Genomic DNA, 23,048 nt, shown 5'->3' with positions numbered 1-23,048 from the left:
TAACGTTTTATTCGCATCCGCATTTTGGTGTCCTACCCAGGACGTACCCACGATCTGATCTACGGCGACAATTACAGCGATAGCCTTCCGCGCTAACGAAGCTCATTGCCGCTTTCATGGGTTCGCTGTTGGTGCCTAGTTTCCCGGTCGTGGTTTGCAAAGAGATTGCATCACTGCACTACCTCGCGGCGTTTTGCACCATCGCGGCTCGCGAGGGTCTCTGCATCTTTCACCAAACCACAGACGATCGGTAGCAGGACTGCATCGGCGATACGCAATTGCGAAACTGTGAATGTTCTGCCGTGCGGTCGCTGCAATATATCCTGGCGCAGCAAATAAACCGTGTAACGCGGCTCGTTCGGATGCCGGTTTTGGGGCCTAGGATGAATAATTTCCGGTGCCCAAGGATTCGGGAGGACAATCGAGCTTGCAAAATGCTGCCGTACCACAGATCCTCTAGCTCGTCGTGTTGTTGTGGTCGGCTCACCGATCATGGGGTGCGAGTGCTTCCTGCAGTGGCTCCAAGCGGTCTTTCCGGTGGCTTTGTCGCCGAGCCAGACGCCGCAGACGGAAGAGACAATGGCAATGAGATGCGGCAAATAAGGGCACGCAAAACCCATCCAGTCCCAGAACAATAAAACATCGCTCGCGCCGGTTGTTCAGTTCCACGGGGGTCCGAGCACTCCGAGGTTGACATTTACCCTCGTTATAAAACGCTTATCACGCTTCCACGTGAATTACTGCTTCGGTGGTGCTCTCGGAATTCTAGGCCGTGGACGTAACTCGATGATTTAGTATTAATAATGAAGGGGACTGCTGTTGAGGAGATCCTTCGAATACTTGTATCGTAGCTCGATTTTATGATGGCGTACACTTTCCTCATCTACTTGCCGCATTCCATGAGCCTGTTTCCGGCGAATCGTTGAAGCGACCCTGTGGGGTTGTGACGAGAGTTTTCGTTTTTGCGGAACGAACTCACTCGTGGTAACTTCTTTGGGTACAATATAATCACAGTGAACTACAACCATAGGGTTCGGTTGAAGAACACAATTTGCTCATACAATAATTCGGTGGAGTTTATTTCCCGTCATTGCATGGGATGAATGAAAAAGGATTCGAGGGTTTTTCAAAAACGTCTATGTTGGTTTATTTGCTAATTTTGAGATCCAATCACTCTCTACTGCCAGCGATATTTAATGCAGTTTGAATTGAATAACGGTTTTGCCTAACATGTTAATATGCATCAACATTTGCTGCCAACAATATGGCAACATTCCATGTGGTGAAATTCGTAAGACCTAGAAAAGCTACATGCCATCACTGCACAGTTTTGCATATATCCAACGACAGAACCTTCAGCAAAACGAGTCAACATCCGCTTTGTAACGAGATTTTAATTGAGTGCCTCAGCTCCACCACCACGCCATGGTCTTGAGCTGATTCTCGCACACGGCTAGAGGCGCACGGAAATCACACCAATTTGGCGAATTTCATCTCAGCTGAAGCGGGGCTCGCTCGAGTCCGTCCTCGGATAACGGCTGATAGTCACCGTATCTGGGGTTTCCGCTCAAAAAACAATCTTCTACGGAATGTTCCGGTTTCCACAACGCTTGCAGCGAGTGATGCCGGAGGTGAAGTAAATTAACACATCATACGGTCGGATTTTGCATTTCAAATGAATGTTTGCTTACATGGTCGGGCGCCCGTGTTCGGATGGCAGTTTGCGCCTACATTATAGTGGCCGGGGACGGTTTTCATATTCAACACACGGTGAATCGCCCGAAAACGCCCCACAATCGGGACAGGCGTAGTCGGTACGCGCACACTGTGGAACATACTCGTCACCGAAGCCGACACGGGATGTGTGTTGCATCCCGGCTACGAAAGAGATGGGACCATAACTGTCCCTCGAAGTCCCTGGACACACATTCGGGACATGAATATTGTTACGTGTCCCGTTCCGTGATGTACCTTCGTGGGAGCCCAATCGTTCGTTAGCCATTCCGCATCTTGGGAACGTTTTGTGCGCGTCCCTGTCACAAACGGTTGCCAGATTTAATTTTACTTTTTGCATCCTTCTTGACTTTCGCCGGCCGCGTGTGCCATCAACCGTGGGACGTGCTGCGCCACCAGGCTCAACTCGTCCGCGGATCAGGGATCAGGGCTTTCTTCGCTTCGCTTTTTATTTTTCGCCTGGCAGCTGATTGACGCAGCGTGAAATGAAATTGTGCCTGCCGCCTGTAACGCGTCCTCATCGCGCCTGCGACGGTTTCGAATGCTACGGTAATGCTAAATGCACGAGAATGGATGTCAGGAAATTGGAAAACTGTTTCAATCCCAGGCGCCCAATTGCCATTTATGCAACGTGGCAGGTAAAGCGCAATGTCATTATATTGGGCACTGCTGGGTGCATTCATTTCCGCTTTCGTTTCGTATTTAGTACGTGTTGTTTTTCATCAAAATGTCGAAACTCACGACCACCCACTAGCAGGGAAGGAATTTTCAATAAGCGAGCGTAAGCATTTCGACATATGATTTGTTGTAAGTCGTGGCTGGGGCATTTTTCAATTGAATGCAGAAGAACACATACAGGATATATTTAGTAAATCGTCTGTGTACGAGGATTCAGTCGAGAATAACTTAATTCGTGTGAAAAAATGTGTTATCTACTTGCAGAAAACATATGTTTATGATCTTTTAATCCTTAACATTTGATCTTGTGCACCTTCGCTGCTTTCTTGTCTGGTGCTTCAGCGTGTGTTAGATCTTTGGGTAACTTCCCGAGTTTGCCCTTCCATCATGAATTTAAACTGTCTGATGATAAGGTAGATATTGAAACAAGGTTGCCATCACCATAACAACATAGTTCTATCTTCATCTTGCGCATCAGAGCAGAACTTTCTACTGAACGCATTCCCAGACCATTTTTATGCTCATTTTATTCTCCCCTTGCTATAAACAAACACGATCCACGTTCATCATCGTGGTCAAACAAAAAGTGTCAGCCAGTACGGCGGCAGATACCGTCGATATTGCCACCGTTAGTAGCTTTGCAACTCGGCGAGTCGTGATGATGGTTTTGGGTTTCAATAGAGTGTCAATATTTGCATATCTGTTGGATAATCACCGCAAGCCAGACAATAAGGTAAACAGACCATCTCCTCAACTTACTGGGTTAGGCGCAGATAGATAGAGCCGGCGTATATGGGTGAAAAGCAAGGATGAGAATAAGAGAGAGAAAGAAAGAGAGTACGGAAAACACTGTATCCTGCAAAACGGTAGGGAATTATCGGAGTAACACCAACCAAAGGGGTTCAGGATACAAGAAAAAAGTACGAGCTCAACAGGGACCATACTCAAACGAAGAAAAAGAAAACATCATGATGTAAAATATGACATGTTTGCTCACTTTGCATACTCCGTAAGAAAAATGGCACAAGCCAGCCGGAAATAGTTCGAGAGCTGGTTTCACGGACCGCAGAAAAAGAATAATGTTGTGCTGCTGTTTGCACTTTGCTTAGGGAACGTAGAGCAAAAGATGCTTCCAGTGCTGGGCGGCGTTCCATTTACCAATAATTTTAAACAACAATTGACCGTTCAGGCTCTTGTTCGAAGTAATTGGCTGTTCATTATTGGCTGTGCTGACAATTGCAATAACCGCCGGTCCTACAGGGCCAGTACCATGGCAGCCAGTCCGTTGGAGTTCGTTCCTCTAATGGTATTTATAGCAGCTGCAGTAGCGGCAGTAGCCACGAGAGCTGGTTGTAGGACGCGTTTAATGAAATTTCGTCAAACTCAATTTATTTCCACTAAGTCGCCAGCCACGATAGGACGCTCCTGTTCAAGTGGGGGCTTCATCGCGACCAGCAAGGGACAGACCGTGGTTGCAAACACAGAGAAGAGTGGCAATGAAAATAGATGTTACGGAGCAAGGGATACTGTGGATGACGGACGATGCCCGTGGATGCGATGGAGTAGCATCCCGCTCAATGAAGGGAAAAGTTTGCTTTACGATCTGCACAAAGCTACAACGGGTGTACAGATCGGGCTGGCATGAGCTTTTCCACGCACACCACTGCACGAAGGACACTGTACGCTAGCGCCGATCCGGTGCGCAGGATCAACGTGCAAAAGTTGTGCCATCCCGTGTTCGGTCACTTGCGGGCAATGCTCCACTGATGAAATCCTTGCCATGCTCTGCTTGGCAGAGCGTCTAACGGTGAATATTCACTTCCACCATGGTTGAAGCACCGTGTCGTCAGTTACCGTGCAACCTACATTTTCACTGTCATAGCTGATATTTCTCCGCAGGCGTATACCGAGGCAAATCAGATTACAAGTGCTTTCGTGCAACTTTTTTCGAGACAGGATCGGCCTTTCCGGAGAGTAGCTTAGAGCGTCGCAATGAAACGAAATGACAGCCTGGGATTGTTCGTGTGTCGTGCTTTGGTTGGCATGGCGTTCCCAGTGACGACATATAATCACTCTACCACGAAGGTGTGAAATAATGTCATGCGGATTTTGTTGTCAGGTTGCCACCCAAAGTAGTAAAAATATCTCGAGCTGAATGTTGGTCGTGGTTGATTTGCAAAAAAAAACGAATGAGTGACGTTGATTAACCCTGAAGTAATGCGATTGCTGTTGCCAGCTAGCATCATGATGTTTTTAAATAATCGGTTTCATTTACAACCGAACCTGTGCAAAATGATCGATAACAATCGTTGTTGTGGAAGTTTCTAAGCATGAGGTAAGTTTAACATCCCCATTGAGAGGTCTGTGTTTTTTTCAGATTAATTTTTTGTCAATTTATCAATAGAAAAGACATTTCAACGGAACCCAATCAATTATACTGCACGATAAAGAGTTTTTTTTAATTTAGAAAACCGGTTCATGTTGATTGCCTTTGGATAAACGCATTTGCCCTTCCACGACCGGTCAGATGCAGTGCAGTCATCAGAAACTATTTGAAACCTTTCAATCGGTCATTAAAACTCATCTGCGCATTAAAATTCAATTAGTGACACTTAGGCGGCCGTAAAACTGACGAGCAGATAGTGGATGGTGTCGGAAATGATTGGACAACTGGTAGAATGCAATCAATTATGCATCAGGATTGACGGTTGGCATGAAAGTTTTCCCGCCAGTAGCATGGTTAGGCGAAACCGTCCCATGCAAGGTAAATTAAGTGTGCCGGCACGCCGTCAGTTCAGAATTTAATAACATACTATCTGCACCCGTGAGGTCATGGATGGCTGCAGACGAAGCCATGATTCATTCGTGTTTGTGCCACGAACCAATTTAATTGAGCCTCAGTTTTGACGGTGCAGTGGGACATGTTTGGTGTGTTTGCGAAAGAAAGCAGGTTTGCAGGTTAGTCTGCTAAATGTATCGATAGAAAAATTCGTTTCATCAACTGTTGATTTAACTACTTTTAAACCTTAATTTATAATTCCTACATTGCATGCTACGTCTTAAAATGTCAAATGTACTTCGCGTCACTTGCAAATCGCAATTCTCCACTGTTTTTAATGTCCCATCGATGCTCAATGTCCGACAATTGCAAACTACACCAAAGAAAGAGGCACCTTTGAGCCAAACATGTACGCTGTTCCGCGCTGTATGAATTTCAAATAACTTCTTGCCGCCACCACCAACGGGGTTTCGCGGAATTCTAGATGAACTCGCGTTTCTCCGCCCGTTATGTCTGTTTGTCTGCTCGTTCGTAGGCGGCAGATGAATGGTGGCAATTTGCATACAATTATAGCGATGCCGGCGCGAATATGATTAGAATGCGTGTATTATACTGGTGAGCCGTTCTGGTGTGCTGGCTATTTTTCGAGCACCACCGGTCATGTTTGCGGGTGCACAGTGCACCGATAGCAGTCGGCAAATAATTTCGAACAGTCATTAGTATTCGGATCGTGTCCGCAGTGTTCGACTACGCGCCGTACCGGTTGACCATTGGCCTTCCGGATGCGGCATTCGCGTGAGATGGAGCCCATCGATGAAACCGGCCACCGAGTGTATTACCGCGAATGTTGGCGGCGAGTTAGGGCTATTAAAACTCGTTACAGAACGATAGTGTTTGATTTGCGGTGCGTCAGTTGGTTGCGGATTCATTCGTTTTGGGTAGACGTACGGAAGTACGGTTATTTTTTTCATTTATATTTCTTTTACTTGAATCATATTGAACATCACAGTATATAAAAGTACCTTGATGATACAAAGCAAGCAGCATTTATGCTTTTCAAATCATGACAAGAAATAGTGCAGCTTCTCCATGATGTATAGTTTTTCCATATGAAAAACTCATGCGATTTTTGGAGAACATCACTTACGGTCCCATTCTGTGAAGGGAATGAAGAGATGAAAGATAATTTCAGTTGCTAGCGTGCCAGTCTGGCGAGAAAAGTCAAGGAAAATTAATATCTTCAGCATCCCTGCCGCAAACGGGTGCGATGGGATCTAATTCCCTCGGAACACCGTGTCCACAAGAATGACTGCGGTTGAAATAGCTGCATCCTGACAGGGCGTAGGCAACAAGATCTTCAATTACAAATCCCCATGCTGGGCTCGAGAAATGACTAGCACCGTGCGTACACACGTGCCAAAGATTTCCCACCAGAAGGTGATCCATGCATCTTGTGGTATTAAAGGCATTCGACGTAATACGCATCAGCCGGATAACCAAGCATCCCATAAATCTTCCACTGAGCCCAATTCGATTGATCCGGAACAGAGGCGAACGTTCACCGTTCCAACCTGGGCCAGGGTGCTGTCGTTGCAAGGAAAAGCGGTGCACCGAGGTATGCTATGCTAAGCTTAGCAGAAATTGATACACTAGCATGCCGGTTCCGGATGAGCTATTGCGACCCCTTGTCCGGTAACGGACATCCTACCCATTGACCGTCCCCGGTACCGTCTTTCGATGCTATCCCACAATCAACAACTGATTATCGGAGAAGATTGAATAGGCACCAGAATAGGCTTCAACGAAAGGTCTCTGATGCGGCCGCTAGGATAGCCACGTGTGGTTGTTCTGAGGCACACCAGTGTGAGGAGTACCGAGTAGGCGGAATTTGTTGCTGATTGTGACCGCTCATCCTGCTGAAGGCTACCCGTCCGCTGGACCAGGGCCGAAGGATGCGGTCCGACTAGCAACAACGAGTCGGTTTAATGATTTATTGCCCATCGTTCGAACGGGTGGAGGTGTGGCAGTGAGCCGGTATGCAGCTGTTATTAAATTTTCCAATCCCGGCGAGGGTTCCTGTGCCACCCGGAATGGTCCCAACGGACAGCCGATGTGGGGCAGGTGTTATGCCTGAACGTTATGCCGGAACCGGACCAGCTCGCGGAAAATGGCAGGAAAACATCAAAGTGCGAAGCATAAATAAACCGAGTGAACTTTCACCCCATTGCAGCCACATCCGCCGAAAGGTGGGATAGGTCCCACCTGGGAGGGTTGTAGGCTCCTTGCGCAGTACGAACGCAAACGTACACGCGTCGGCAGTCGGCGTAATCTGCCCATCTGCACGGGCTAGCCTGTTTTGCACGCGCCTGGTGCGGCTTTAACTGCCCTAGTAGCCTCGGTCGATCGCACTGCGGGAAATGTGGGTGAATAAATCATTGTAGGATTCTAATAAACTTACACTCGACGTTGGATTTTACCCCACACTGCACGTTCGCCGGTGTGTTCCGGATGCCGAAGCAATATAGATTGGCTAGGCTGGAAAGCGATGCGGTGGCACTGGACTACGGTGTGGTTCGTGTTGTGCACGGGGCAAAACGATAAAGTGGAGCGACTGATGTTTTTGGCATAATTTATGCTACCTGGCGTTTAAAATTTATGCCCCAACAAGCCCGCCATTGGCGACTGATCGTTTGATCCGACCGCGGGGTAGCAAATAATTGCGAGAATGCGCTCTCGAGTGCGCGCGTCAGCCCTCGAGTCAACGGTGCACGGTGGGAACAGTGGTTTGATTTAATTTCACTATTTATTAACCACTGTTTGCCACCGATGGCTGTTTCTCTTTGCTGCAGGAGCAGGTGTTTTTTTTGTGTACTTGCGTAGGGTACTTTTCCGTTTCATTTCATTTTGGAAAGCCACCAAATGCATCAGAAATCTGACAAAATGTTTGATAGATTACATCGACCAAAGTAGGCTAATACATTCGAATGGCACTTAACAAACTATTGAGAGATTTGAAAACTCATCACTAGGATACGTTTGGTGGAGCATTTCAGAGCAAACATTAACTTTTGCAACAAATTTGAACGCTAAAGCTGCACGAAGGAATTAAAATCATTCAAAAACAGTCATATCTTTTAGCAATACATTTTTTTGCGCTTTATGGTTGCGCTCACAGCCTACTGATATTTTTTGGGGTTCAACTTCAATTTTTTTCCGATGCAAAAAGATGTTTACCGGTGTGGGAAAATTGGATTGGAAACCCACTCGATGGCAAACCGCATGATTGCCTCGCTGGTGCACATCAGCCCGAAACCTGGCTGGTGGTTATGTAAGCCCGCTCATCGGTAGCGCCCACTGCCGGCTGTCAAACAAACCTGGATGAAAATGTTTGCGAGACACCCACACTATTGGTTTTTAATACTGCAAACCAACAACCCCATTAAGGGGTATGGTATGAGTCCCACGAAAAAGGAGAAAAAAAACGATAAAAAGCCGCCTTCAAAACAGTGAAAGCCTTGCCACTCGTCCGATTCGAACACTGGCAGCACGATGCAAGCGATGCAGTGAAGCTGCACGAGTGTGTGCTGTTTATCATAAAGCAATAAATTAATCAGATTCCATCGGATTTATGGCTTTAAAGGCTTTTGTAGGCCATTGCGTGATCGAGTGCGAGTCTGGGGAATATAGCGCAGGGCGAATTGACACAAAAAACAGCACGACCATTTCCTTCTAGCGGCAAACTGGGGTAGGACGACAAGAGAAAAGGGGTGAGTGAATTTTCCCCCGAGAGGCATAGAGTTGGCACAAACAGACTCCCTGGCTTAGTGGATAGCTTCGGATTGGCAAGATGGTCCCGTGTGCGGATAAAAGGCCTCAATCCAATCCATAGTGAGCCAAATTGCCCTAAATCCGCCACATGATACTATCATCGTTGGACGTTTTCGTGCGCACTGGTCAGCCTGCACCTTCGGCGCAGGGGTAGTTGGATAGCCGCAGAAGAAAATCAGATCCGAACCGTTCGTAACAGTTTCTCAACTTTCAGCAATGGCGTACCATAAATATAGTGGAGCAGATGAATCGATTCGAAGCCCTAGCTGCCTACCGGTCAGGGCGCAAGAGGGTGCAAATGGAATGGAGCGGCTAGGAAAACCGAGATATTCTCGTGTACGAGAGGGCAGCAACACACGACACACCACTCACATGGTTGAAGAACATGCTATGAAGAAAGCATCAAACCGAAACACGCCCTGGGTCAGCCAGTTCCAACTCACTGGCAATGGATATGCGCCAGCAGTTTCCTGAGATTCACGGAACCGACGTGAAGGAAAACTTTTTATTTCCTTCCCCCCTGGAACATGCCAACAGCTTATGTATATGTATTGGTATATCAAACAAGCTCACATTCACTCGGCAAATATCGGCTCAGTCTTCTTTTCCTGTTCTTTTGGGTGCTTTTGTGCGGCGGTTTGGGTTATTTCCAACGTCCCACTCGGTTCGTTGGCGGTTTTCGTTGAACTTGTTCTTTGTAGCAGCTGTTGTGAAAACTGTGGATAAACTATACAAATCATATACTTTAAGTGGCAAAAAGTTGTTTTCATCCGAGTGAAAAACCGGTTCCTTAGAATGAAATTTGTTGCCATTCAAAATGGGCATCTTTTTAAAATAAAATAAAAACCAAATAAATATGCTGGAAAGCTCCTGAGCTGTCATCTGTAGCGATGAATTTTCTCTGTTAAAGTAACATTGAGCGGTAGACACGTTGGTGATGGAAGCAGCGACTGAATCCACCAGGCGCCTCCATTCGATGCGCCGTGGATGGGAAATCGTATGAATGGTGTTGCATCTACAACCCAATCACTCTCGACGACAACAAAACATTGCTAATGGCTTTCCTTGCGTGCGTTCAATACGTGCGGCCTCACGGAACGAAAGGAAATTCAACGCTCCAAGATATTTTTTTTTGCAATTCCACTCTACCCAGTTCATCTCTGCACGAGGCACTCGAGGTAAGGAGTTTTATCAGGCAATATTCATGATTGCAGCGTACGCATTCCATCAAACCCACGACCATGAGGGGTTCATTACGAGATGCGGAAAATATTCATCAGGCTCTTTCGATTACCGCTCGCACGTTAAGATGCCATTCGGAAATCTGACTCCATTCACTTCGTCGAGCAGCTTGGCTTGGCAGAGTGGAACGGCATTCCCGGCATCCAATCTCAGGTTTCGCCACATGCACGAGCCTTATGTCGAGGAGTGGCGGAGCAAGTCAAATTCGCAAAAACCGTTGATTAAAGGAGCGGATGTTTATTTATGTGCACCCGCCGTCACGGAACCGATACCACATGGTGGTGCTGCAAAAGACGCTCATACATAATCAATCGTCTTTTCAGGTCGTGTTTCATTACGACGGGCGCAATCATCATGAGCAAATGAGTATCCTTCCGCATCTTTTCCGCGAGTGATGGTGGGCGTTCATTGGGAGAACATATTATTGATTAAGAGCGCCAGTCATGATCATTTTACACGTACGGTAAATGGAATGAATAAATTAGGATGCAAACGAATGGCCATCATTCCGGAATGTGCTAACTTATTTCGATTGAACTGATCGCGTGATGGAATGTGAGAATGGGAGGCTGTAGCAATATAAAGCAACTCACACTTTGTACCATGGATGGCAAGACTGGTGACAAATTAATAACGTTTGAACGCTATACTAAATGTCCTTGCAAATTGCTACACGATAAACCTCATTCGAAAGAAAAGAGGATTCAAACGGTAATGAGCGGCATGGCAGTGGTAATAGTTCAAAAAATAATAAAATAATCATATTATAACCAAGAAGATTCCCGGAGGCAGATCACAGTTTAATTTAAGTATAAATAATAGCAATAGAACTGATCACAGTGATAATGGCAGTCGTACTGGCTTTAATAAGAATGATTAACTTCAAACCTCTAAGGCAATTGTATGCCGGATTATTACGCCAACGGGCAGGATGTAGATGTAATTACACATTAGCATAAATTAATACTCTCTTCTGACACGGATATCTTCTTAAGTGTTTACTTTTTCTTCATAGCGCATAAGTATTGGTCTTCCTGAAGCGTTTTTAATCCTTCGCGAGGGCATTCGAGTCGTCGAGAAGTTTTAGAAAAACGGATGCGCTTGTCACGACAACGCCCAGTACCAGCCGCGTGGGGTTCGTAATCTCAAATTCTTAGAAACTCGCCTAGGGCTGCATCTTGGTGGGCTCAACCACACCACACATCCCACCCGTCCGGTGGCACTCCCATGCTTATTGCATCGCAGGCCGGATGGTGGCTTCCTGCTCGAAAGTATTTCCCAAGCCCAACGAGCCGGTGGGAATAAAGTCATTTAATTTCACGCCTGCTAGGCAGATAAAGATGAGCTTCCGAGTTCCGTAATGTTTCGCGATGTCGCTGGCGTACCAGCGGGGATCAGAGATCGCGGCCGAAACGGCAACGGCGGGGACTCGTTAAATTGCTTTCCTGCTAGGAGGCTTTTTCTGTTCGCCGCTGCGGGCTACAGGCGGTCATGCCCATGAATCATGAGCGTCTGTTGCTGAGAGATATCGTCGACATGAATGCAAAACCGCTGATGAATCTTTCCCGTTTGCGAAAGCGCGGTTTACCACAGTGGCGTAGCAACAAAAAAAAAAAAAAAAGAGTGACATGTAACCTTCACCGACTGGCCAGACCAACGGGAGTTTCCTGCGAGCAATCGAGCTCACAAAACAGTCACACAACCGCACAAATCTCGTCCACGAGATGGCAAGTCGCACGAGATAAGCCATGAGAAAACGTTCAATGTCAGCGAGCGAAATGGCAGCACAGGAAACACTATGGTCCTGAAGCGTCCACATCCGCGTATTAACGGTGGGCGTTTTCTTCTCGGTTCCATTCGCACAACAGCCATTTGTAGTACGAGGGCAAAAGAGACTGACTGGACGACTGACAGTGTTGATTCAATTTAAATTAGAGTGAAAATGGCGTGAAATATTGCAATCATGCTGTCACAAAGGTTTTACAACAAACCGTCCGCTTTCTTAGAACAACGCTACACTACACCATTATGGATTTACCTTTCAGAGAGCGGATAAGTGATGCGGACGCAAATTTGATTACATAGAATCAAAATCCCCCCGAGTAGTACTACAAATGTTACGAAAAACTTTCAGTAAACTGTTCGTAGTTCGATAACGATCCGAAGCATCTGTAATAAACTCACTCCGATTAATCTATGGAATGTTTTCACCTTAAAAGCGAACTTTCAATAAGTTAATTCCGCTCTATCTGATGGGGCACAAAATTACTTTTCAATCCCGCCTGATCAACCGGCATAGCTATCGGAGGCGGATACAAAAAGATAAAAATTAATCAATCTTCTGTGGCGCTTGCCTACACTGTGTGCTTATCGGGTTTTCTTTCCATTTTTACACCTTCTTTCGCAGGTATACCCGGGTCGGGACATTACAAACATCGTGGAGTCTTCGCATTACCAGAAGATCGGTGGCTGGTGCCGCCAGGGTGCGTTGAATGCAGCCAAGTGCAAAGGAGCCCAACGGTGGATTAAACCGTTCCGATGTCTCGGTAAGTCCGCACGAAAGATTCGATCAACGTCGTCGGTGCCAGCGAGCTTTCTGGCGAAGTGAGACGCCGCTGAGGTGTCGTTCGTTAGAACCGCGATGGAAGCGGATAAACTTATCGTCGCTTTAATTTTACGATACTCCACTACTCCAGCAGGATCGTTGTTTCGCTTTGCATTTTTTTTTATCTCTTGCCACCGGTGCACTCCCGACTCTGGCCGAAAAATAAACGTCCAACATTAAATTCAATTTATCTCGCACTCCGATCGTTCGCTAGACGATGACGTTAGCAAAATTGACACAGTTTTCCCTAGCGCTCTTATTGTTATTCTACATTTTTAAAGTCAAATTCTTCCCGCTCTCTGCCTGAAGGAACTGCGCCACTTCGGAGGATGCTTCCGCGTTTCTTATCGCTCCATAATTTGCTCCGAGATACTAGCTTTTCCCATTAGTACCACGCGCTATGCGCCGGAAATGGAAAAAAAGCAAAGCACAGGCGGAGTTGTGTAAAATTGGGTACATTTTTAAGCGACTAAAACGAGTGGTTTACCGCCATCCCAAAGACGTTCCCCGATGAAGCCTGAAATGGTTTTCGTTTGTTGAGAAAGAAGCAAAAAGAAAAGCAAGATCACAAAACACCGCCCCCCCAGGAAGCCGTTCCCGGGCGGAAGTGTTCCTCAGGGTGGTGTTTCGTGAATTATCCGTAAGAAAATGAACCAGCTACACCCGAAGGGTGGCGGTCCCGTTCGACCTAGATTGTGAATGTATTGCATGGGTTGCGCGAAAGGCGACAGAAAAACCCAAGCAACTGGAACATTATTTCTGACACGTCACCACACACCACGCTATTAGGCTTTATCTTTGCTGCGAGGCGTTGGGAAAAATGTTTAAAAGGAATCCCGGACTGTAAATCCTGGTTACAAATGTGCCTCGTGCTGGCGTTGAACCACACGGTGCCCTGCGGGAAGTGCGCAGAAATATGGCGAGCATTATTAAATTAGTGATCTGAGAAAAGTGTACTCGCGCGTCTCGCGTCTTTATGGTGCACTTTGGCGGTGCCAGCTTTTACGCCGCCAAAGTGGCGCCCCAGTAGGTGCTTGGGTTTGTACGCTCGCTCGGGGCTACAAATTAACATGGATCGAACATTAAACCCGGCGCTGACGTAAGCCGACGATAAAAAAGGAGATAATTTCGGATGGTTCTCTGTGCGAGGCGTACTTGCTGCCATCGTGCTCACATCGAACAGCGCTAGTGACAGTTCGCGCGAGCGGAGACCTAATCCAATTTACCACCCATCAATGACCTAATCGCGAACAAAAACTTATTTACATTTTAATAAAAGCATCGCAGAAGCTGAACTCGTATCAATTCGTAATTGAATTACGTTCTATTCACAATCCGTTTATTGACACCCCGACAAGCAAACGTCGTGATGGGAGAGTTGTCATCGTCAACCCGTATGCATATGCTCGCCAATTGTCACTCGTTATCGGTCAGTGGCTGGCAGGGAAGGGATTGGCTTTGCTCATGAATAAACAAACGGGTTGTGATAACCGAACACTGGCCGCGTTATGGAAAATCATATACTGTGTCCATAAACGAATTAGTAAGCCACTTTGTGCACGGTTTTGTGGGGAGAAAAAATCCTGCAATAAACGAACTGCGCATAAATTGCACCTTCCATCCGTGGAATGAACGGTGCCCGGCACCAGTGCACCGGCAGTTAGGTGGATACATTTTTAATGTGATGTTCCATTTCACATGCACGGTTCATCGGTTAGATCAAACGCTTTTAATGATTTTCCACTGTTACCGTTTGGCTAAATGTGCGAAAACTGCCCTGACGATGGCGGCGAATGTCAGCCACTTTTGGCGAAACTGTGCTCGAAGTGTTTCTTAATTGGATTTAAAACGATTGAAATGAATTTTGCACCAATGTTGGATTGTGTTCTCACACCATTTTCGCTTTGCTTCGAACGATGACTGACTCCACGTGGCTGGGGTTTTTTTCCGTTTGAAGCTGCTACGACGTACCGCTCTATCTGGATGACATTCGGAAACATTCGAATGCTTTGGCATTTGGAAAAAATAGAGAATAGAAGGCCCTGATTTGTAGTTTTTGTCGCGTTTCTTTTTTTGATGTTCGTCAATTGTACAAATAACATCGATGACTCACTTTGGGTGTTCCTTTTGCTAATGAACTGCGATTGGCATTGAAAGATCCTCCCCATTGAGTGTACTCGAGCTTGAACTTTTTCATGCTCTGGAATAATGAACATTTTCTAGCTATACTCTGTAACTTATTTCGTCATTCTTTCAACCTATAAAATATTCTTGATTTGAAAAACGGAATAAAAATTTGGTCCCAATTACTTTCCCTATAATTTAAAGTGTAATTCTGCAAAATGGTGAGTCATCGTCATTGGCACACTATCTGCACATTCCATCCAGCACTAGCGCTCATAAATTCATTGCCATTTTTTGTTATACCTCCCCACGACAGAGGGACCGTTCCAGTCGGATGCACTGCTCGTACCAGAAGGCTGCCTGTTCGATCACATCCACAACGCTTCACGCTGCTGGCCGTTCGTCAGGTGGAATCAAACCGGAGCCGCTGCCTGCCAGGATCGCAACATGCAGATGCGTAGCTTCGCCATGCTGCTGCCCTGCGGCATCTCGCTCTTCTCCGGTGTGGAGTTCGTCTGCTGTCCGAAACACTTCAAAGGTAGGTGATGAAGCCCCATTCGTCCCGACAGGACCCCCTCTTAATTCCGCCCTGCTCGTCGATTGCCACGAGAGCAAGACCTACACTGTCGGGGGCACAATTTGTAGCCAATCAGTGCCATCGGAGCCGGAGGTTTTGCAAATAAAAGAAGAAAAAAATCACCCCTCCACTCAAAATCAAACCAAAAATAACGTTCGAACGATCGCGCACTGGCTTGATTGTTCGTCCTTCGTGCGATAGAGCCCAACTTCGGTGCCAAAAGATGACACTGCCTTTGGGGTGGGAGTTGTATTAACAAAGAGAGAGAGAGAGAGCGACGAAAAAAAAACCACCCCAAAACCTGTTCTTCGCACCGAAGCCAGGCTTCCGTTCGTTGGAACGACACACGCACACTGAAATTATTTCCGCAGGACATTTACCGACACGTACCGTGCGCACTATCGCGAACATCGCGGATGAATGCGCAACCGGCAGGATGGCAATTTTGGGGCCTATCCATTGCTTTGTTTTTCGCAATCGGGCGAACAAAAAATACGCTCACACACAGCGCGATGCGGTACTTGTTGGTGTTGCTCCGGAAGGACACATTTTTCCGCGAAGGGTTAAGGGCGGCTGACCGGCCGAAGGAGGCGAGAAACGCAAACATGAATAATATTGCTTCACGAGCGGTGGCGACAACAGCACAATATGACCCGGGGTGGCTTTGGCTCAACGTCTGCTGCATAGTTGGAAAGCTCACAACAAATGGCTTTTTTGGAAAGCTCTCTTTGCGCGAGTGCTTGGAACCGTGGAACCGTGAGGGGTGAAAAATTGCTTTCATGCCACCACAATGACAAGCGTTTACCAGGGCGAACACTGCGAGAGCGGTGCAAGGACAGAAAACAGTGGCAGAATAATGACACTATTCGAAATGGACACGGATGCATCGCGGAAGAAGGAATAGTAAAATGAAAACTACCGTCCGGATAACAAACACGACCACGTGAGCGGGAAAATCAAGGAAAACTTTACCGCATGACCTCCGGCCACAACTCGCGTAGACACACTCACACACGTACGTACGTACGTACGTACCCCCAAAAACAATCTCCACCGGGTGCCGGGCTCTGGGATTGTCTTTTAAAAGTTTCCCGAGTGCATCAAATTTGCATAATATTACCGCCGTCGCGTCATCTTTCAATCCCTCCGATGCCACCGAGATCCCGAAAACGGAACGGACCGGTATTCCGATGCAAAATGGGTGTGGTTCGTCCATTGCAACCTTGCGAACCTCGAAAGCCGCAACCTCATGGTTGAACCAGCAGAAAGCACCATCCTTTTCGTGGCATTGATAAAAAAAGGGAACGTTCTGTGTGGAACGGAAACCCTAGTCGGATGATGAGACCCGTCCAATGTACGGCCGAGGCGTGAGAAAGGCACTCCCCAAAGCCGTCAGTGTCCTCGCCCCCGCTAAAGGATGAAGACATGGACCGGTTGGAGCACGCTGACACTGACGTGTGGGCAGAGCATGGTTCGCTGTGCACGATCACCACCCGCAGCATCATGATTGCAGGGCATTACGTTGCTTTTACTCCTGGGGCGTGCGTTGGTTTAGATGGAACACGGGCTTAGAGTGAAAACTTTTTCTTATATTTTATTTGGCCCGTTTCACACAGCGACACAAGAGGCGATTACGCACACCAGCAAACGCCAAAAGGGCGTGTTGGATCGTTCGCGTGGTCGAGGTGGTTGGGTGGCCGGATCGGGTACAATTTAAATGTTATTATTATGCAAATAAATCTGCGGAAAATCTGTTTCTCTTCTCCGCCAGCTCGGTGCAAGCTGCAGCTGCAGCGTGCTTATGGCGTGCTCCTTCCCGGGTCGTGCATAAAATTGGCCCACAAGCGTAGGGCACGGAGCGAAACGGGCAAACGAGTTTAAGCAGTGTTAATCACACACTTTACGCCTAAGATCACGCCTTCGCCTGCGTATCTAGGCAGAGTATGCGCAGTGGTTTTGCATTCCATTAAGACAGCGACGGCGTCGAGCACCACGAGCTGGTCGGTAATCGTCACCGATTATTGAGTTGATTATCCTCTCAACTCCGACCCGAGAAGGATCCCGGGTACACATCCGGGATGGGTTCACGTAAAATTCCTGCTACGAAGCGCCACGATTCCATGGAATACCCGGAGCGTCTCTGTACAACGGATGACGGTTGTTTAATCCACCCGACGGAAACGACGGAATCGTCAACGCGTGCAGATGCACTCTTTCCACGAAAACATCGATCGAAGTGCACAGGTTGGGGCCTTGCGGTGACTGTGCTGCGAGCCTGTCACAGAAATCGCACCCGTCATGGTTGGTAAAATCGGCTCACTATTTCGGGAGCGATACGTAACGCTAAATCAGCGTAAAGTGTCCACGTCCGGGCTGAAACCCTGGTGGTAGGTTTGCGGCTACCGCAGAAGGCACTAAACTCCGACCTTTGGTCGTGCAATGCAGCCTTTGACAGCAATGAACGAGCCAAATAATACTCCCGGCCGGTCAAGGATGAGTGACCTCCTCGTTTGCCATGGAGATGAGCCGGCATGTTCGACATTGCACTGTGTATGGTATTCCGGCGATGGTTTAGGTCACGGACACTTGATGGTGGTAGCCGTCATTGCATGCTTGTGTGTTGTAAAATACTCTCGCCAAACCCTCGAAACCCACGGTCGACCAGCAGCGGTAATGACCGTTTGGGATCACTAATCCCAGCCGAAGCACGCTATTTTACCATTCAATGATGGAGAGCTTGCACGAAGGTTTCACTCCGCAACAACGCAGTTTGAACAACGGAGAAGAATTATATATTCATCCCGTCCGGTTTAGCTGGTGATGCCGGGCCCACGGATGGAGTTAGTTTTGGGTCAAAAAGTCCAAAAAGTCCAAGCAGCACCACGAACAAACAACATTGCGAAAGGTTTCGTGCCATCAGTGGCTGATTCACAGCTCGTCGCGATGATTCACTTACCTTCATTCTTCATTCTTTCCCATGTCGGTGTGAATGGGAACCGTAGATTCGTTATGGCATAAAGTAGTGAGTTGGTGTTTTCAAATTAAAAATGACGACCAACTCAGAGCACCTTCCATTGAATCCCTTACAATGGGTTTAAAAATAAATTAAAGCTCATTTAAAAACCCATTAACCCGCCCGATGGTAACCGTACACCGAACCCCTCGAGGCCGGTTCCTTTTCAGGGATTGAGTCGTGCAAATTAAGATTTACTATCTAGCTACAGCTGGCCCTTCGCTTCACGTTACCGTCGTGTTGCCCGTGTTGCCCGTGTGCCCGTGTGGGTCATGCTTTCATTAACCTCGCCGCCGGGTATCTAGTAAATAGTTAGATGATTAAATTCCGTCCGACTGCCGAGACCGCGGACCCCAAATCGGACCGGTACGATAACGATGCTTTACGGGTTTCGGTATGTTGCGGACCGTTGCTGGAGTCGTCCCACGTGGGGACGCATCTGCGTGCCAGAAATGCCAGCTTCTGGTTGGAGTAGCTTCAACACCAGCAAGTTTCACCATATGGGAGAACGACGTCCAACTCAGAGCTGTTTTTCGGTTGACAAAGTCTTATTTCAGCAAATTTTACACGAACTCGTCGTAGGTCGCCATTTTCAAACAAACCGTCTCTAAGCAACTGATTGAGTGAGCGAGCAAAAGGAACTGTATTTTGCACACTCGTTCGTTTTCTCTTTCTCTCTCTCTCTATTGAAAATCAGTCGATAAGTTTCAACCATCGGGCTTCTCACCGGCTAGATCGGAACCGCAGAAACAGGCGACCCGGGGGCAGATGCCACTGTTTAATTGCTCGTAATTTTCGAATCGAAAGGATCATTAATTTTATCGGAAATCTGTTTTCTTTCCAACCACCGACTCCACACTTCCCGTGCACGGAATGGAGACAGTCACGGCGCGTTATACACAACGCAGCAGTTTTTCGGGGCGCTAGTCTCTTGAGAGCGCCGCCGGGCGCCGGCCAGAAGCCAAAAGGCACCGTCATATGCACGTGGTAGCACCTCCTGCTTGGTGGTCCTGCTGCTAGCCAGCACTCTAGCCACCTCATGGTGCCGCAGCAGCATTGGAGCGATAAATTGCGCCCGTGGTAGCACGAGTGTCCCGCTGAGCAATTAATTCTGCCTGACAGCAGCTCTCTCCCGTCCGATCCACCAAACCGCACGAGCCTCTGCACGAATAGCGCCCGTGCGGGTGCTGGGTTTGCGGTGTGCATAATCGTTTGCTGAGAAAGGTACCGGGACGAGGAAAATGATGAAGCTGATGGCCGGCGAGAGTTGGACTGTTGGCGGCTAACGGCCGAGATTTACACGCCCCACTCATTTGGGGCGAAAAGAAATGCAATCATTAGTAGCGTTGGTCGGCAAAAATGCAACAACGGAAAGGATCCGCATACACTCACACACACACACATACACACCTTCTAGTGGTCTCTTGTGCCACAAATCGGTAAAATTGGTGGGAGGGTTTGAGGCATCGCAGCAATCAGCACTCGTGCCATTTATCATCTATCGTCTCACTGTGGCTGACGGTTGCTGATTTGTTGTCACGCCGCCTACGAACCTAAACGGTTTGGCCGGTGTTGCTGCATTTGACAGCCACGAGTGGACAAATGTGTTTGAACTACTTGAGCGCAGCAAGCAAGCGCGATTGGACTGCTGCTTCAGCGTATTTGGTGTTCAGTGCCAAACGGTTTCGTAACCGGAACCGACCACAAAGTGGTATTACCTGGAGCACCAGCACAGGCCGGTGTCAAGTCGCGATTTCGGCCATTGCATATTTCATGCTTTCATCACATGTCAAGCTCACGTCCGCGAAACCCCAGGATGCGTATGAATAATGTATCGACCACGTTTTGGTGAAATACGGAGAATGTACATGTACCTGTCGATCGAGATGGGACGGGTTTCGTAGACCCGTGGGTACTTTTCTCCCGTAAAAGCCACAATAAACTATGCATTTGAAATGCATCCTGCTGCATTGGTTCACCGAAAACGACGGACGCTATGCAACTATCACGAATGACAGTCCAATTTGTCGAATGTCGAATGTTCAAATTTTGTTTGAATGAGCTTTTATCATGTGACGCTGGTGGTGCCGTCAAGAAAATGTGATCAAAACGTGTTACCGTGCAGTGTTTCTGGATGTTGTTGCATTAATAACAAATGGAATACTTAGAACAGTAAGTGAAGAGAAACAACAAACACTTTATGAGGCATATTCAAACATCATCCATGGTGGGCAGTCTAATCTGTGATCAACCAGGCGCCTCCATTGGCCGAGTAAATTCATGTAAAATTTCAAAAATATCAGGAATATTCCATAGTGATTCTCAAAGGTCAATTCAATATTGGTTCAAATAATATAAGTTCTTTTCGTAAATTTTGTAAATTATATTCAAACTTATCTGTTTATTTTTTCAATGGTGAGTTGCCTAATTTGTCATGGACCAGGCGCCTCCATTGTTCTTGTGTAAATGTAAACATATGTAAATTTCAAAAACATCAGAAATAATACTTAAGCATTCTAACAATTTATTCCGATCTTACTCTTATATATTTAAGTTCTTTTCGTACATTCCATAAATTATATAGAAATTTGTTTATTTTCTTAATGACGAGCAGTTCAATCTGTGATCGACCAGGCGCCTCCATTGTACGAGTAATTTCTCCCCTCGATTGAATGGAATATACCTTTTTTTTGTACGTACCATAAGTTTTATATAAATTAATTTATTTAATGTTTCGGCAATCTTTAAATCCTTGACAACAAAATTAAGATACCATTTGCTATGATACAAAACACCAACAGTATTTGTTTTGTTTTATGCACAAAACGGTTGCACTGAGAGCATACAGTTCAAATAGAACAAACGGTATTGTTACATAAGAAAGCTGATTATTCCAAATGAACCTGAAATGTTTTGATGAAAAAAGAGGGTTCACATACACAATGGCGCAGAGACAGGCAGGGAACCAGGCCGTTTTGTCATCTACATTTTCTGAAATGAAGTAGAGTTTCCCAAATTCCATTTGCGAAAAACCTCAACCTATTTCCTACTCGCAACTCAAACGACAATCAATGCCGCATGTCAACCCGGCACGAATGTGATGGCTGTCAACAATCCCTTTCTCATTCTTAAAAAGCCACAGGCTTAAATTGAAATGGGTTGGGTTCTCTCACTCCACTCCCACCAGTCCTAGTATAGCGCTCGAGTGGAAGTTACAAGCATCCGTTAGCCCACACCACTACCCGAAATAGATAGGCTTAAAGCCGGAAGGATACAACGAAGGCCACGAGGTGCCATCCGCTTTTAAGACACAGAGAACTTCTGGGGACGGTTTTCAATCAAATCACGCTGTATTGCTTCAGCTGCCGGAAGACAATTATAAAAGAAGCAATCCGGGCTATCGCATGGCAGAGACCAATTTATCTACGTTCCAAGTAACTTCCCGCTGCCACCATCGGTTGTGACAGTTTAATCCCTCTGCTCAACTTTCAAGCACTACTAGTTGAGCAAAATTCTCAATCAAAACTCTGTCAAATAAACGTAGCAACAAAACATGATTCTGATTGAACATGATACAAAAGCATGAAACAAAAAAAACCGCTTCTAGTTACTCTATTTGTAACAAATATATTTAATCAGAGTACATGTAATGTGGCGCAGTACACTTTTATAATAAGGCTTTTAAAAACTAGTTTCACAACGTCTTCTGAATGCAAAATCCCATCTAGATGATTATGAGAACTACCTTGATTAACTCTGTTAAATGAAAGTTAGTTGAACAAGTTTTGCTCTACAGAAATCCGCCTCACGATTACGTAAGGGTGCAGTAACCCGTGCGTGCCATTAATCAGCTCACTGTAAACTCATCCCGGCCAGGAGAGATACAGCTCTGCAGTGCTTATTTGAAATTTTTTTTCCCTACTGATCTAACTACATATAGTGCAAAATGTTGACGTTTCAGTTGCATATTTCCATGTTGCAGCTAATAAAAATACGATTCAGGTTGTCGTTTTTTCACGCTTAACTTAGTTTCCAGATACATTTCAACCCTATAACATTCCTTGTTATGTACGCAAAATTTTATACTTTTCAAGAACTTCAAGTCTATGTGAGGCAAATGAGGAAAATGTTCAGTCCAAAAGTCGTAAAAAAAATAGAAGCGTAAACCATTTATGATGCGTAGTGAACGTAATATAAATTCAATTTAAATGAATTGAAACTGCCAAAGACAAACACGAGATAAGCACACCCATCGTACCCGTTTCACGGTGTGTGAATGTCTTTGCAGCATACAAAATCGCACACGAGCGTCGTGTTTTCCTATGTGAAATGGATTGATGCAATTGTTACCTTAATTTACTTCATCAAACACATTCATCGAGCTTTCCAAAGTCACGGTTATCACCGAAAACGAAGTCTACGGCTGATAAGAACGAGAAAAGCAACATCAGACAGCTTCCTTTGACGC

General features: G+C 46.4%; 1 protein-coding gene across 1 annotated transcript in view; it reads left to right on the top strand.

Annotated features, from left to right (window-relative positions):
• Positions 1-23,048, top strand: part of LOC128731796 (amyloid-beta-like protein) — a 60,549-nt gene that overhangs the window by 18,003 nt on the left and 19,498 nt on the right. Inside the window, exons 3-4 of the mRNA XM_053824937.1 lie at positions 12,669-12,807; positions 15,307-15,528. Of these exons, the coding sequence (XP_053680912.1) occupies positions 12,669-12,807; positions 15,307-15,528 (361 nt within the window). The remainder of the gene's footprint in view (positions 1-12,668; positions 12,808-15,306; positions 15,529-23,048) is intronic.

Source organism: Anopheles nili, chromosome 2 (genome assembly GCF_943737925.1).
Source record: "Anopheles nili chromosome 2, idAnoNiliSN_F5_01, whole genome shotgun sequence".
NCBI lineage: Eukaryota > Metazoa > Arthropoda > Insecta > Diptera > Culicidae > Anopheles > Anopheles nili.
The sequence above is the reverse complement of the archived record's forward strand: the minus strand, read 5'-3'. Positions and strand labels throughout refer to the sequence as shown.